Here is a 14,777-nt window from a genome sequence, read left to right on the forward strand (position 1 = left end):
AGTGTCCAGTCTCTAGTTCTCCCTTTCAACGGTTTTTACATGTTTATATTCTACTTAGTGTGCACTTTAGGAAGTCAATATTTGCATAAACTTTGGTCAAATGTAAGACAAAGAGGAACATTCCTACAAGACAGATGTTTCAAACTAAAATGAAACTGGCCACCAGAATACTGAAGGAAATACACAAAACAGGCAAGTGTTGAGATATAGTCTGCAGTCTCTAGTTCTCCCTTTCAACTGTTTTTACATGTTTATATTCTACTTAGTGTGCACTTTAGGAAGTCAATATTTGCATAAACTTTGGTCAAAGTACATCAGTGCTTGAAGACTTTGTCAAACAATGGCAGCACGAGTTTATTTGAATAAAGTTCAAAAAGTTTTGACGAGACACTAAAGGGACAAATGCCAGCGTATACTGTATGTGTGGTAATGTCGTTGTCAGAGAATTTGGCAAATATGGTAGAATATCAAAAGATAAGACTGTTATGTGTAATTGGGCAATCAAAGCAATTGAGCCATTTTTGACACTAAGCTTGTTTTTGCTGTTTTGACAAGATACAGCATGTCTATTAGCGCCTATTTTTAAAGTATCCACTTTTACAAGTATCCACCTACTATTAACATGTGCATGATGAAGGTAGGTCTTTTTGAATGAGGCCATCATTCAGTTGCATATATATATTGGGTGACGTAGTCTGCATTGAAATGTTAATGTATAATATTGAATACAATTCACAGACATGTAAAGCATAAATCCTTTTGTATGCCGAGTGGATATATTTTTGTTGGTTTGTTCATTTAAAAAGAGGTGGATAGGTCTGGATTTCACCTGACAGGGTAGTAGAAGCTAGTTTAAACTGTTCTCCAAAATCTGTAGTCAAGGGCAAACTCAAGTTTGCCTGGATCTAGTAAACTAACCCTGGATTTCAACACTCTTTGGTAGGAAGATGTGGAACAATGTAGGCCTTGTTCAATCAGACACCTTGTCATAACCCAAAAGGGCACAGATGGTGGAACGTAACTTTATCCAATCAGATAGATCAATCATTTTGAGGTGAATGAGGCCATTTTTTAGTACAAGGTTTGGAATGAAAACTAAAGAACAGGGAAGGGAGAGACACACACAGAGAGACAAAGAGAGAGAAAAAGACAGATAGAGACATTTAGTCGAGTAAATAAAATTACACCTCAGGTAAAATGAAACCCGACTCTACCTGTCAGATCTGGCTGTTAATCATAGCCTGTGGTTAGAGTGGGACGTGATCCAGTCAAACAGTGGATGTCAGGACCAGAGGCACAGGAGTGGAGTTGACATGCCCTTCAGCCGTCAGTTTGTTTTCCGCCTTTGGCCCCTCAGCCTTTTGCTCATCAGCCTGGGTTTGTTCTGTAGGTTACTGGACTGTTAGGGACGTAGATCATAGATTATCAAGATAATTTCAAGATTAAATCAGTTTCAGCCATTTTATTTTGTCTGAAGGGCCTTCCACAGTTACACTGTAGTTGCAGTCGTGTGTGTGTGTGTGTGTGTGTGTGTTTTTAAAGAAATGTATCTCTGTGCCTTCATATTATGCATTGAAGTAGAGCAGATTTCACTATTTTAGCTGTGTGTGCCGGCTGTTTGGACCCAAATATTACTGGAACAGCCTTGAGAGGACTAGTGTTGAGCAACTGTTTCACAAATGTTGTGACATCCCTGGTGACTCTGTAAACAGAACACAGCTAGTACAGCTCGTAGTATCACCATACACTTCAAGAGAACTTACATCTATAGATTTGTCCAGCCAGAGGATAAATGCAAAATTAAATAAAAGAAAAAGAAAGTCTCCATGATGGCATTGGCCTGAAAGTCCTTGCTGCAACTTTACTGTTTCTCTGATGGACTTGACCAGTTGCTATGTGGTATGATTTCACAAATCCATTGAAATGGAGTGGATTCGTTGACGTTTCTTACTAAAAAACGGATTCGGAGTTAAACACAGTTCCAAATGATCAGTTATCGACCTGTTGCCGAACTTCCTCAATGTACACTAAATATTTTTCTAAATAGAGGTATTTTTCTATTATTCTAATCTTTGACCTTGAGTGAGTGTTATATATCCGGAATATATACCTCTCTCCCTCCCTCGTTCTCTCCCTTCAGAGTCTAGTCCATGCGTAGGAGTGGAGAGTCGATAGTTAAATGCTGACTGTTGTTTGGAGAGCATCACATAACGAATAGCAGTCGTGTTAGGGGGCAGCTGTAATCATTACTTCACCCGCATTGGCTTGCAGAAAAGCGCACATTGTGCAAGGTAAACAACGCGACAGCACCGACCCCACGCCCTGACCATTCGATCTACGCGGTCAGAAGTGCAGTGGCGCTCGGATTGCTGATACTCTGGGAATGCACCAAGAGGATACTGTATTTGGAACATGTTACTAGGAAATTTGGTACGGTGAGAAAATGTTTCGGGGATTTTTTTGGCCGAGGAAAATTCTTGCTTGTTCTTTCGTGCAGCAATGTTCTTGTAGGGTTTCTAGGTTGTGCGGGTGTTGAAATCAGCACCTCCTATGACGTTTAGCCTACTTTTAAACGATTTGATTTAAACAAGACAATTGTGATGTTGTTAATGGTATGACTGGAATACTTAATTGTAGTATCTCTTGTAAATCCAGCTCGAAAAGATGTGTATTCATATGGTATATTGACTTAGCTTTATGACACATGATCAAATGATCAATAAGCAGTATAGTTGAGAAGATATATGTGGAAGCACCATTCTCCCTTGTTTGTCTAGCTGAACGGCCAGCAGGCGCATCAGCTAATCATTAATCTCATGTAACGGTCTCTTCATGGATTTAAATGTATGAAATTGTTTTAAAGTAGCCTAATGAAATTCTTTGAGGTCTGTTTCGGTAAGATTTGATTTGTGTTCATACAATATTTTGTGGATTGGGATGGCTCAGTCCCACACATTGTACAGTTTTAAAATCTCAACATGTTTGGAGATGGCAAAATGAGGCTATGTGGATAATTTTGTTGCAATGGTTTGGATGGATGGTGGATGTATGAATCTGATATCCATGGAAAGTATAGGAATGTAATTATTTAAGTCTGCATAATATGTCTGTATCATTCCTTTACTATGATCAGGTTTGACCCTATTTTTAAAATAGTAGCTTATGTCAATTGGAAGTAATGTAATGTAATTGGAATATTGCTAAATATATTATTGCAAAAACTGCTTAGTTAACATTAGATGATATAACAGGTTAATATTGCCTATTTGTGATTAACATAGTTCAGTGTCAGTGGTATTGTGCGCCCAGGAAACAAAGGTCCTTGTTGTTTCAGTACAACCTACATTCCTTTCCTCAGGTAGTAATTGTCTCTGCACTCCTGACGGGAATCACAGTTTCTTGGGGATATGTATTTCAAGCTGGACAAGATGGAGATGGACCTAATTCAAAATCAAAAAGTGAGACAGTAAACATTGTCATTCAAACAGAAGCTGTTTTTGTGTATGGTGTCCTGCTGTGATGTAAAATGTATTAAACTAACTAAAGTCTAAGAAATGGAGATAGATGGTTAAGTAACTGATAATTACCTAACCCTGCTTTGAGATTTAACTTCCCTACTACTCCCAGACTGTGGCACTGTTCTGTATTTGCCTGTTTGTGCTTGAAGGCCTCTGGGCCCTTGAGCACTTAGTAGGATGCTGTTAAAAGGTTTGGTGTTGTGATGGCAGAACTCGAGTTCCTTTGGGATAGTTCATCCGGATCATGTAAGGACCGCTGCTTCGAACTGGCGGAGTCGGAGCCACCACATTGCCGCTGCGACAACCTCTGCAAGACCTACTACAGCTGCTGTTTGGACTTCGACAAGCACTGCCTGAAAACAGGTGTGTGTGACTGTACACTCCAGTGTGCTTTACAGAGCCCTCGCCTAAGCACCACACCTGGAGGCCTACGGAGAGAGAAATCTCTGCCAAAAGCTATTGCCCAATTCTGCACTGGAGAGTAGTTGGTTTGCTCATAGATTGATTGCAGTGACAGCTCTGCATCTTTGTTGCTGCCAGATGGAGGCTTCGAGTGCTCGGAGAACCGGTGCGGAGAGGTGCGGAATGAAGACCACGCGTGCCACTGCTCTGACGACTGCGTGGAGAACGCAGACTGCTGCACCAACTACAAGGCCATGTGCAAAGGTGAGGGGCCTGGGGTTGTCCTGCACTTAGTGAACGCTCACGCCCAAACCACTGAAAGTTTCTCTGTTTGACATCAGTGAAAGGCAAAATATATCATAATGGTGTAAGGTACCGCATATACTGACAACCGCAGAGACAGTAGAGCACAGAACACTAAGTTCTGACTGACCTGAGATAGGATGGAGTATGGGGATGCTGCTTGTGCTGCTCGCTCAGTGTGTGTCCTGCGTTTGCCCTGGTGTCAGGTGAAACAACATGGTTGGAAGGAGACTGTGAGGAGGTCGAGACTCCTGAGTGCCCTGCGGGGTGAGTATGTGTGTGGTCTCAGTTTTAGAATGAATCATTTACAATTACAATTGACTCAAATACTCCAGATCTACTGGATCTAGTGCAGCCTGTATTATAACACCCACTGGCATGAAATTCCAAATTGTCCTTGTATTAGTTTGTAGTTTAATACTGTAGAGTTGTCTGGGTGTTTCACATCAAATCGTTTTCATAACATATTATTTGAATAATTTGATCATATTAATGCTAACACTGGCTCATTTTCTGAGATGACTGTACTGTACTGTTACTTATATTTTTACTGTTCATGCACAACAGTCTCTCTGAACAGTCTGATCTCTGGTGTGCAGATTTATACGCCCACCTCTTATCATAATGTCACTGGATGGCTTCCGAGCATCATACTTGAAAAAAGGGAAGGCAATCATTCCAAACATGGAGAAACTGAGTAAGCATTTATACCTTGAGGGGGGGGGGGGGGGGGGGGGGGGGGGGGGGTCTGAAGTGATTGTATGCAGTTCATTGCCATTTTGATTGTAATCAACTACTTTACAATTTTTTTTTTTTTTAAACAGTTACCAGTTTGCAATATGCCACAGGGAAAAGGTCAACAGAACATGTGCAGTTAATCACAGGGAGAATTATTAGAGTTTGAATTATTAGTGTATTGTCATGTCCTTAAAGCAATGTTTTGTTAATATACAGTAGATTGTTCACTATGAATGCACTGTAAACACACTGTGTGAATTGTCTAACAGTAGAAGTTATGCAATATGACGCACCCTTTTGGACATTCTTTAAGTAAACGTGAACTGGGGGTCATTTTGTCATTCTTCACAGGAACCTGTGGCACCCAGGCTGCCCACCTGAGGCCGATGTACCCAACTAAGACCTTCCCTAACCTCTACAGCTTGGCTACGGTATGTGTGCTCAACCCATCCCATGTTCCTTCAATTATTCAAGCTGAACGGCCACAAGCTGAGAATAGCTCTCTGATTCAGTGCTTCAAGTGCAAGAAAAAAAGGCCTCTATGGCTGTCAGCTGTAATCTTTGCTATTATGTCTAATCCTGCTCTAACCAACATCACAGTTTTTTTACACTCTGTTTTTGTTTTATATATGTAATGTTTGTCCTTGTCCTTGTTCTTGATGTTTTGGTTTTGTTTTGTTTTCTTCAGGGGCTGTATCCAGAGTCTCATGGCATCGTGTGCAACTCCATGCACGACCCTGTGTTTGACGCCAACTTCAATCTGAAGGGCAGAGAGAAACTGAACCATCGATGGTGGGGCGGCCAACCTGTAAGCATTACTACTTTAGCGCCAGAACATACCGAACACCAATACAACGCCTCCTAGTCATGCCAAGCCTTTTTAATCGTGGCCTAATGGATACAGCCTGTGCTCAGAGGGACTATTACACCGTGCCCTAAAAGCTTATTAGTTATAGCATTTCTTATGTAATGGTACATTTAATAAGGGTGTTCTAGTATGTGCTGAGTGTTTATGTCCTAAGGTTATTACTTGTGATCCTTATTTTCATTAGATCTGGATTACTTCTGTCAAGCAAGGAGTGAAAGCTGGAACCTTCTTCTGGCCATGGTGAGCTATTACATCGTAATGGTGATTGCATATCAATGTAATCTATTTGAAGTAAAAAAAAAAAAAACAACAATTATGGGCTCACTGCAGCTCTTTCATATGGAATGACTTAAAAATCTCTGGCAGTTTCTGAATCAATCCACATGCTCTCCCTGAGGCAGTGGATGTTACTTGGAGTCTGGATGGATTTACATACACATGACCTAACAAGCACATGTCTGCTGATCCACCCTCCCAGGCGTCTATGCAAACAATAGCCCCCCACACTCAAACACACTGAGGGCCCATTGATCTGTGAAAGCTCCCAGTGTGGGCTTTGGAGCTGTTGCTGTTTGCTTTGTTAGCATTGTGTCGTGCTGACTTCATGGTGCAACAGAAAGCAAGATGTGTTATCTCAAGGGGCACATTTCAAAGCAGCAGGAGGCAACATTACCACCACCACACACACACACGCATAAGAGATGTTTTCTTTAGTTTGAGTGCCCTTTGGTTGTCTTTTTCTCTCTCTTTTACAGCTACGTATACATTTAAGAAATGGAAGGTTGTGGTGAATGACCATTTGAAGCTACATTGTCAGGATTTAAGACGTTTTGGGAAATTTGTGGTATTCTGGTGGAAATGTGTAATTGTAATCACTTTGTGGGAGTTTAAGTCAGGTGTACTGTTATATCTCTTCAACCGATTGACACAGCCAATGAGAAATGCTTTAGAGGTAGTTTAACAACAAGGTATGCATTGGTAGGCTATATGTATTGGTGTTTGGCAGTCTTCTATTGCTGAAGTTTTAAGAAAAAATGGCTGTGTTCTAGATACTGAACACTGTGGAAAACGACGGCATATTGGAGAAACCACTAGCTTCTGTGCAGCTTCTTGAGCAAATGTCTAACCTCAGAAAACTATGCAAATAATCTATATGCATAGGGCTCAGCATTATTGGTGAAGTGAACACGAGTCTGTAAGCGGTTTTGCTAATACATCTTAATGTATGAAGAATTAATGTCAGTTCTAGCATCATGGTCTACAACCGGCTAATCCTGTCTTTGTGCGGTTTAAACAGTTTATGGAGTGGATAGTCTGCATAATGGACCTAGAAGAACATTTTAATGATCTATAGTTTGTTAAACTCTCCTGAATGTAGGTTTATAGCTTTTGAACATATGTATTACAAATTAGAATAGAGATTGCTCCTAGCCCCCTAATCTAAGCCTTAGCCCTTCTAACACGTCTGGCCTAGTCTTGTTTAAGGGTTAAAATACAACAGAAAACTGGCAGGATCCTATAGCTGATTAAACCCTTTAGTTTAGATTTAGGTTAGAGTTTGAATAATGCCTTTACCAGAGGCTCTATCAGACCAGAACCATAGTTGCTCTCAAAGGCTGAAGGTGACATAAATAAGATGTAGGTATTTAAGAGAAGTACCTCCTCTGTAAGCAATATTAAAGATGAAGAAAAAAGAAAAGCAAGAAGAAAAGCAATTTACTGTTTACTGGGAGGCTTTACTGGATGGAAAAGTCAGAGTGTAGATCTCATAGTGGACACACTGTCAGTGGATTCATGTTTGTAACCCTAGTCATCAACTGGTTGTCTGATCTATCCAGAGTGTTTCTGTGCAGTCCTTGTCTGTATCCAGTCCAATGCTGCGATTGTGGTCTCATGCTGAAAGAACATCTTGACTAGAACCATTACCATTACAGGCTAAAGACAAGCCACCTTGCATCAGCATGGCTTGTAGTTTGCGCTAACTTTGACAGACTTGAATCAACATAGCTTAAAGTCTCCAAGTATGTCTAAATGCTGCTCACAGAAGCTGCTGATCTCACTACATAAACCAACATAAAATCAGTAAACCCCAGCCAAAAACTGCTTACACTAGGAAAACAGCTAAAGTTGGTCTTAGTTTTTTTCAGGGATGACAAACATTGCCTGTTACAGCGGTTAACACTGACTGAAAAGCAGTTCATTGGCTTATTAGGGTTGAGCAGACAGTAAAACTTATCCAAGGTGGTCTGTAAGCTTGTGGTTTTACCTCTGTTCTTCTTGGCAGGGTGATTCCTCTGGAGAGGAGAATACTGACCATACTGCGCTGGCTCCACCTGCCTGAGGGAGAAAGGTATTGCATCTGACAATAACATTTTGTACAATGTGTGAGCAAAACAATCTTATCTTTATTCAACTCTTGTTCTAATTGTGCAATGTGTATCACAGTATTACTCATGCTTAATTGTAAATGGCAGTTTTGGGGCTGATGCCAAAAGGAGTGTTATTATTCACTTTCACAATCGAAAGTTTTATATGAACAATTATCTGGACACACCAGTGCTTTTGGGAGAAAGAGAGCCCTGCAATAAAACTGAATTCATTATTGAAGACTTTTGAAAAACAACACAAATGGGATTGAGTAAGGCTTTAGAAACTGGGTGTTTCATCACCCATATTCATCCATTTTCTCTCTCTCTCTCTCTCTCTCTCTCTCTCCCTCTCACACGCACACACACACACACACACACACACACACACACACACACACACACACACACACACACACACACACACACACACACACACACACACACACACACACACACACACATACGCATGTGCACCCAACCACACATACATTCACACAAATTTACTTGTTAATTGCAGGCCATATGTTTTTGCTGTGCACTCAGAACAGCCCGACACATTTGGCCATCGCCTTGGTCCCCTCAGCAATGAGGTAAGCCCAACACCATCCCGAAACAGCATCCCAACATCCTCAGCCACCTTACTAAAAGTAGCCCACTCAGAGGTGCCTGGTGTGGAAACTGACAGTCGTTTTCTTTTGTGTGTAATTCAGTTGGACAATCCACTGAGGGAGATCGACAACATCATTGGCCAGCTCATGAATGGCCTCAAGCAGATGAACCTCCATCGCTGTGTAAACTTCATGCTAGTCGGAGATCATGGTCAGGCTGCAAACAATTTGCTATTTATAAATGTTTCCATACACTTACTGTATATATTTGTATTGTGATGCATTTAAACTATTTTCTTCATAGATGCTGTGTTATAGGATATTCACATACAACCATATGTGTCTATTGTAATAATTAACTTATTTTAATCTATGGTGTATGTATTTTGATCAAACTAAAACATTTTCTCAATAATGTAAAGGGTCTTCGATAGATTGTCACATACTGCCTGTTGTTTTATTTTTCTGTCTTGTTTCAAAACCAGCAACAGTTGTGTAACTCATATAACTGCTCTGTAGACTGACTGGTAGTCTCTGTCTTCCCCAATAGGGATGGAGGAGGCTCACTGTGACCGGACAGAGTACCTGAGCTCCTACTCTCTCAGTGTGGATGACCTTGATTTGATCCCTGGTTCCTCTGGAAGATTACGGCCAAAGAACCGCACAGCCCCATGTCAGTTTAGACTTCATTCTAATAACCAGTGCATTGTCAGTGCCTAGCTATCTTTTGTAAAGTAATGTTCACGTTCAACAGTTGTTTAGATTAGATTAGATTAGATTAGATTCAACTTTACTGTCATAGCACAGAGTACAAGTACTGAGACAACGAAATGCAGTTTAGCATCCAACCAGAAGTGCAAAATAGCAAAAAAGTGCAGAGTATGTGCATATGTAAAGTGGAGTAAGTGAATAAATAAATATATGTACAGTAAGAAATAGATATGTGATATGAACAGAATTGGGACTAGCAGCAGTTGAGAATTCTCTGATCAGAGTAATTTTAATAAACAATAATTGGCTGATTTAATGTACTGATTTAATGTGAGTTTCTATACCTTTTTTTCCAGATGATCCAAAGGAAATCATAGCAAACCTCACGGTATGTAAAAAATAAGGAATAAAATCTTCTCCCATTTGCATAAATAAATGTTATTGTTTTATTTCTGCGTGCATTTCCCCTTTGAAATCCCATTTCCCCTTGAAAAACACAATGATACAGTACCCTCTGAGCTCTCATCGTGGTCTCTCATTGTGTGCTCATCTCATTGTGTGCTCATCTCATTGTGTGCTCATCTCATTGTGTGCTCATCTCATTGTGTGTCTCTCAGTGTAAGATGCCAAACCAGCACTTTAAGCCATACTTGAAGCAGCACCTTCCTAAGCGCCTTCACTACGCCAATAACCGCAGGATTGAGGACGTCCACCTCCTGATGGAGCGCAAGTGGCACATCGCCAGGTCTGCTGTGAGGCCCTGGGGACCTCTCTCAGTGTTGTAAACATTGGACCCAGTTCTGCAAATCATCATCATCTAATAATAATAATAATAATAATAATAATAAAGGATTTTATTTATATAGCACACTTAAAATACAAATAACTTTTTAGGTGCTTTACAGGGTTAAACAATCAATCACAATAATCAAATGTAATAATAAAAAACGCTAAAGCAGAAGGATAATAATAGGATAATACTACATCTGTAGTGGAAACGTTAATTGTTAAATGAAAGAGTAGGGGGTCTTATTGGAGGCCTGTTAATTGCAACCTTGAGAAAGTGTTGAGAAACCTGACCACTGGTATTTGCTTAATAATTAAGAGGCGTTTAGTCTGTTTGACTTTCAGCAATTTTGTCTGGTCTCGTTTCCTCCATCCTCCATCTGTAACTATGGCCTTGTAACTATGGCCTAACTTAAGCTTTCTTTTGCTCCTTTGTTAGTATAACTGAGGTTGGAGAGACACTTCTCCAGAGAGCTGTTACCCCTGTGCTATTTTTCACATTTACTCCTATATTTATCCTAATTTTAATGAAGTACATAGGAGACACTTATTTGGTTGTTTTCTCCTTTTAGCAAATCCCCAGAGATAAAAAGACCATGTGGTTTTTTTGGAGACCATGGATTTGACAACAAGATAAATAGTATGCAGGTACAGGGTTTTTCTTCATTCTACCTATTTGTAAAAATTCATAATTTGTCTATTTAAACTGTGGAAAATGTTAACAGATTTTCTTTTTTTTCTAAACACAGACAATCTTTATGGGCTATGGGCCTAGCTTTAAGTTCAAGACCAAGGTGCCGGCATTTGAAAACATTGAGCTCTACAATGTCATGTGTGGTGAGCTGAATTGTGCAGTTTCTTGTGAAGTTCCCTTCAATGTCTGAGTAATTCCAATTCCACTGGAAATTTGGAGAAGTTTTACCCATTTAGTCATTTAGCAGACACTTTTATCCAAAGCAACTTACAAGGATGTATATACATTTTTTACATCTACACTGATGGCACACTGCACATCAGGAGCAATTAGGGGGTCTTGCTCAAGGACACTTTGACAGTGAGGAATCGAACTAGCAACCTTCTGATTACTAAACGACTTCTCTACCTCCTGTACCACTGTCGCCCCAGACACAGCTGACATAAGAGGTCTCCCAATACCCTATAATATCATAAATTACCATAAATTCACCAACAGAACTTTTTTGTCATCATTTCTTGCAAAAATAGATTGCTAGTCTTGAGTTTTCTAGTGATTATCATTTGTGAATGTGCTCTCATAGTTTAGCCATGGTACTGTGTTTCCAGATCTTCTTGGATTAACTCCTGCACCCAACAATGGGACTCGTGGCAGTCTGAATGCCGTTTTGCGAAACCCGTCGTACACTCCTGTGATGCCAGAGGAGGTGACCGCCCCCTCCCCCTTAGATCCTGCTTCCGCAGCCGTTTACGACCTGGGCTGCAGCTGTGACGACGAGGTCAGTGAGAGTGGAAAAAAGAATATTTCAAAGCACACATTAACACACTGTCAAGCGCACTTGAAGACTGTAAGCAAACAGTTACTCACAGACGCACTCACAAACACACTCATGCAAACATGTAGGATAGTGGATAAACACACACAACCTGGATTAAGACACTCCCATTCATGAGCTAATTCACAAACAGTGTAAACAAACACACACATACACGCTCAGGTTCATTCAGAAATGAACACATTTGTGCACAGATAGGGACAAATGGAAAAGGTGCTTTCCATTGGTTTATCTTTGAGAACTAAAACCCACAGTATTTCAACTGCAACACTCTTACCAACCTGCAGAGAGTGGTAGAGGTGTATCTCAAAAGCATGAAAGTTATAAGTAAGGGGTTACCCTTCCTACTTGATTGCTGTAACAAACTGATTTTATATAAAAGGATAATTAGCTATTCAATTAGACATGTTTGACACTGATGTATGATGTATGAAATTATATATTTGTTTCCAGAACAAAGTGGAGGAGAATAGCCAACGATTCAGTCCAGCAGTTGATGGTTAGTCTCAATGTAACTCTTTTTACTGACTACCCTAATAACACAATTACAACACAATATTACCATAATACTGTATAGTCATCATACTGTAGTGTGTCTTCTGAAACGGAGGTGTGTAAGTGTGATTCTGAGTGATTTCACTCTCCCCTTAGACAGCACACATCTCCCCTACGGTCGGCCTGCAGCTCTGTTCCAAACCAAATACTTTCTCCTTTACCATGGTGACTTTGTGAGTGGATACAGTGAGGAGCTAGCTATGCCTCTGTGGACGTCTTTCACTATTTCTAAACAGGTAAGCTTCTTCACAGCTTTTATCCTATGACTGATTATCATAACCACCAGAAATCACACAAGAATGGAGTTGAACGGTCAAGCCATGAAACACAATTCAAGCAAGAAAACTGTGAACTTGTCTAAGGCGTAAGCTTGTGACAACATAATGTGACAGTTTGGTTCTAGGTTGGCAAGAGCGCCTGTGATAGCTCTAGACACGTGCTTGATCAGGTTATGTTGATTGTTGATCTTGAGCTTTATACAACATTACAATATGAATATAGAAGGAAACAATATCTGTTTATTCAGTCCAGCAGTCCAAATGTCAACACATGACGACAAAGGTCCACATTTGAAAGCCAAATCAACAGACTATGAATAAACAAGATTTAAATAGATAAACATAGCTGATATAAGAGCCATATAGTGCACTTGGAACACCCTTATTGATATATCAAAGAGAGATGACTGCCTGCCCCAGTCACGGTTGGTCTCTTACAGGTATGTGTGCCTCTCAACCTGCAGAAGAAATAGTATACACTACTGAGAGGAAATTAACAGTGAGGAAACTAGATGTACGTCGTAGTGGTGTGTAATATGAATGCGCCAAAAAGTGAAAGAATTGCCATGGACGGATTATGAAATCAAGGGCTCCTGGGCACAAAAGCCTCTTGAGGCCTTGCACACATCAAAGAAGCAACTCACGGTCCAACAACCCTATGCTTACATGACATATTTGCTACCTGTAGATTGCCTAAAGGAGTCACACCGCATCAATACATGATGCAATAAGCTATACTAACGTAGTTGGATTGCCAACATATAGCACATTAATGGACAAAATAAAAAGACACCACAGCCCATCATACAGGATTTACTAGACCCTTATGGATGAAATTTCACAAAATGTGGTGTGTTTCCGAAGGATGTGCTAGTGATGTAGTATGTCAAGTTTCGTGAAGTTTGAAGTATTAATTCACCAGATAGTGGCTAGTGAAGCACTAGATTTTTGTATTGAACATTATTCACTAGGCAGCACCACTCTATAAATGAACTAGGGGCATGCAACTTCTAGAGGGCAACTTGTCATAAAGATTTCATATATTTTGTTGAAACGGTTGTTGTGCTATTGCCAAAAAGCCTACCCCACTTCAGAGGGGCACCAGCATGAAGGGACACACACACCAAGGGACGCAAACTCCTTATTCTGTAAAAGCCATGTGGGCCTGCAACCATGCCAAGTCTAAACATGTGATAGCATCGACCAAATAATCTACAATTGAATCAGAAAAAAATTAAAATCCATATTTGTTCACATCATATTCAAATGTGAAATGGCACTTCAAATCCCTGCACTACAGAGCTTGTTTATGCTCCAAATTAGAGGAAATTAACAACATGTTTCCCAGAACATTCCCAAGACCGAAAACAGGTTTTCCAGTCTCCAGGCAATGTCCTCTTCTTCTAAAGCACATTAGCACGGCATCCTGCTCCTGGTAAATACATTCTCCTGGCTCTAATAGTCACGTTGAACACTAATGCCTTGCAGCCCTGCTTGCCCTCCTCCACCCAATGTCTCCACACTCTGAACCCAGATGCAGGGGTGTGGATGCATTACAAAGAAGAACAAGTTTCCTGTTGAGGACATTTTTGGCTAGGCCTTAAACTAAATTATTCAAAAAACTTCCAGAAAGCTTCCTTTAATTCCTTAGAAAGACAATAGCCTGCAGATATCATTGCTCATACATTTGGCTGATGATACCATACACTCATGCCAGTATGAGCAGTGTTATTAAGTATTAATTTGTCATCGACCAAAACCCATTTTGGTTGTCAAAAATGTAGCAATGATTTCCTTAAGTGCATTTTTAGCATTAGATTGTACACACAAGTAAGCCTCTAAGTAGCTGTTGGTTCCATGTAAACCTGTTAAATCACATCGAGATGTATTGTAGGTTCTCAGTAAAAGCATCCATCTCAACAATACACATGCCACTCTGAGTCTACTGTCATCTGCACGGCTCTAAAGGTTCCTGGTTCACATTCCCTTCCAGATAGACGGCACTCCACTTCCGCTGCCCGCCAGTGATTGTGTACGGGCAGATGTCCGCATCCCACAGGCCAACAGCCAGGCATGCTTATCCTACACTCCGGAGTCTGAGCTCTCCTATGG

At 40.4% G+C, this 14,777-nt stretch overlaps 1 protein-coding gene across 2 annotated transcripts in view; it reads left to right on the forward strand.

Moving 5' to 3' along the window:
* The first annotated feature begins 2,245 nt into the window (after positions 1–2,245).
* Positions 2,246–14,777, forward strand: part of LOC105909062 (ectonucleotide pyrophosphatase/phosphodiesterase family member 2) — a 19,380-nt gene continuing 6,848 nt past the window's right edge. For both annotated transcript variants that reach the window (XM_012837650.3, XM_012837651.3), the window contains exons 1-21: positions 2,246–2,430; positions 3,359–3,458; positions 3,729–3,881; positions 4,059–4,184; positions 4,430–4,490; positions 4,823–4,920; positions 5,313–5,392; positions 5,650–5,769; positions 6,014–6,069; positions 8,114–8,179; positions 8,716–8,788; positions 8,909–9,017; positions 9,357–9,479; positions 9,874–9,905; positions 10,135–10,262; positions 10,876–10,951; positions 11,053–11,140; positions 11,606–11,775; positions 12,286–12,331; positions 12,484–12,623; positions 14,659–14,777. The exon at positions 14,659–14,777 is cut by the window's right edge and continues 17 nt beyond it. In XM_012837650.3, the coding sequence (XP_012693104.1) occupies positions 2,413–2,430; positions 3,359–3,458; positions 3,729–3,881; positions 4,059–4,184; positions 4,430–4,490; positions 4,823–4,920; positions 5,313–5,392; positions 5,650–5,769; positions 6,014–6,069; positions 8,114–8,179; positions 8,716–8,788; positions 8,909–9,017; positions 9,357–9,479; positions 9,874–9,905; positions 10,135–10,262; positions 10,876–10,951; positions 11,053–11,140; positions 11,606–11,775; positions 12,286–12,331; positions 12,484–12,623; positions 14,659–14,777 (1,982 nt within the window). In that variant the 5' untranslated portion in view covers positions 2,246–2,412. The remainder of the gene's footprint in view (positions 2,431–3,358; positions 3,459–3,728; positions 3,882–4,058; positions 4,185–4,429; positions 4,491–4,822; positions 4,921–5,312; positions 5,393–5,649; positions 5,770–6,013; positions 6,070–8,113; positions 8,180–8,715; positions 8,789–8,908; positions 9,018–9,356; positions 9,480–9,873; positions 9,906–10,134; positions 10,263–10,875; positions 10,952–11,052; positions 11,141–11,605; positions 11,776–12,285; positions 12,332–12,483; positions 12,624–14,658) is intronic.

Source organism: Clupea harengus, chromosome 19 (genome assembly GCF_900700415.2).
Source record: "Clupea harengus chromosome 19, Ch_v2.0.2, whole genome shotgun sequence".
Taxonomy (NCBI): Eukaryota; Metazoa; Chordata; class Actinopteri; order Clupeiformes; family Clupeidae; genus Clupea; species Clupea harengus.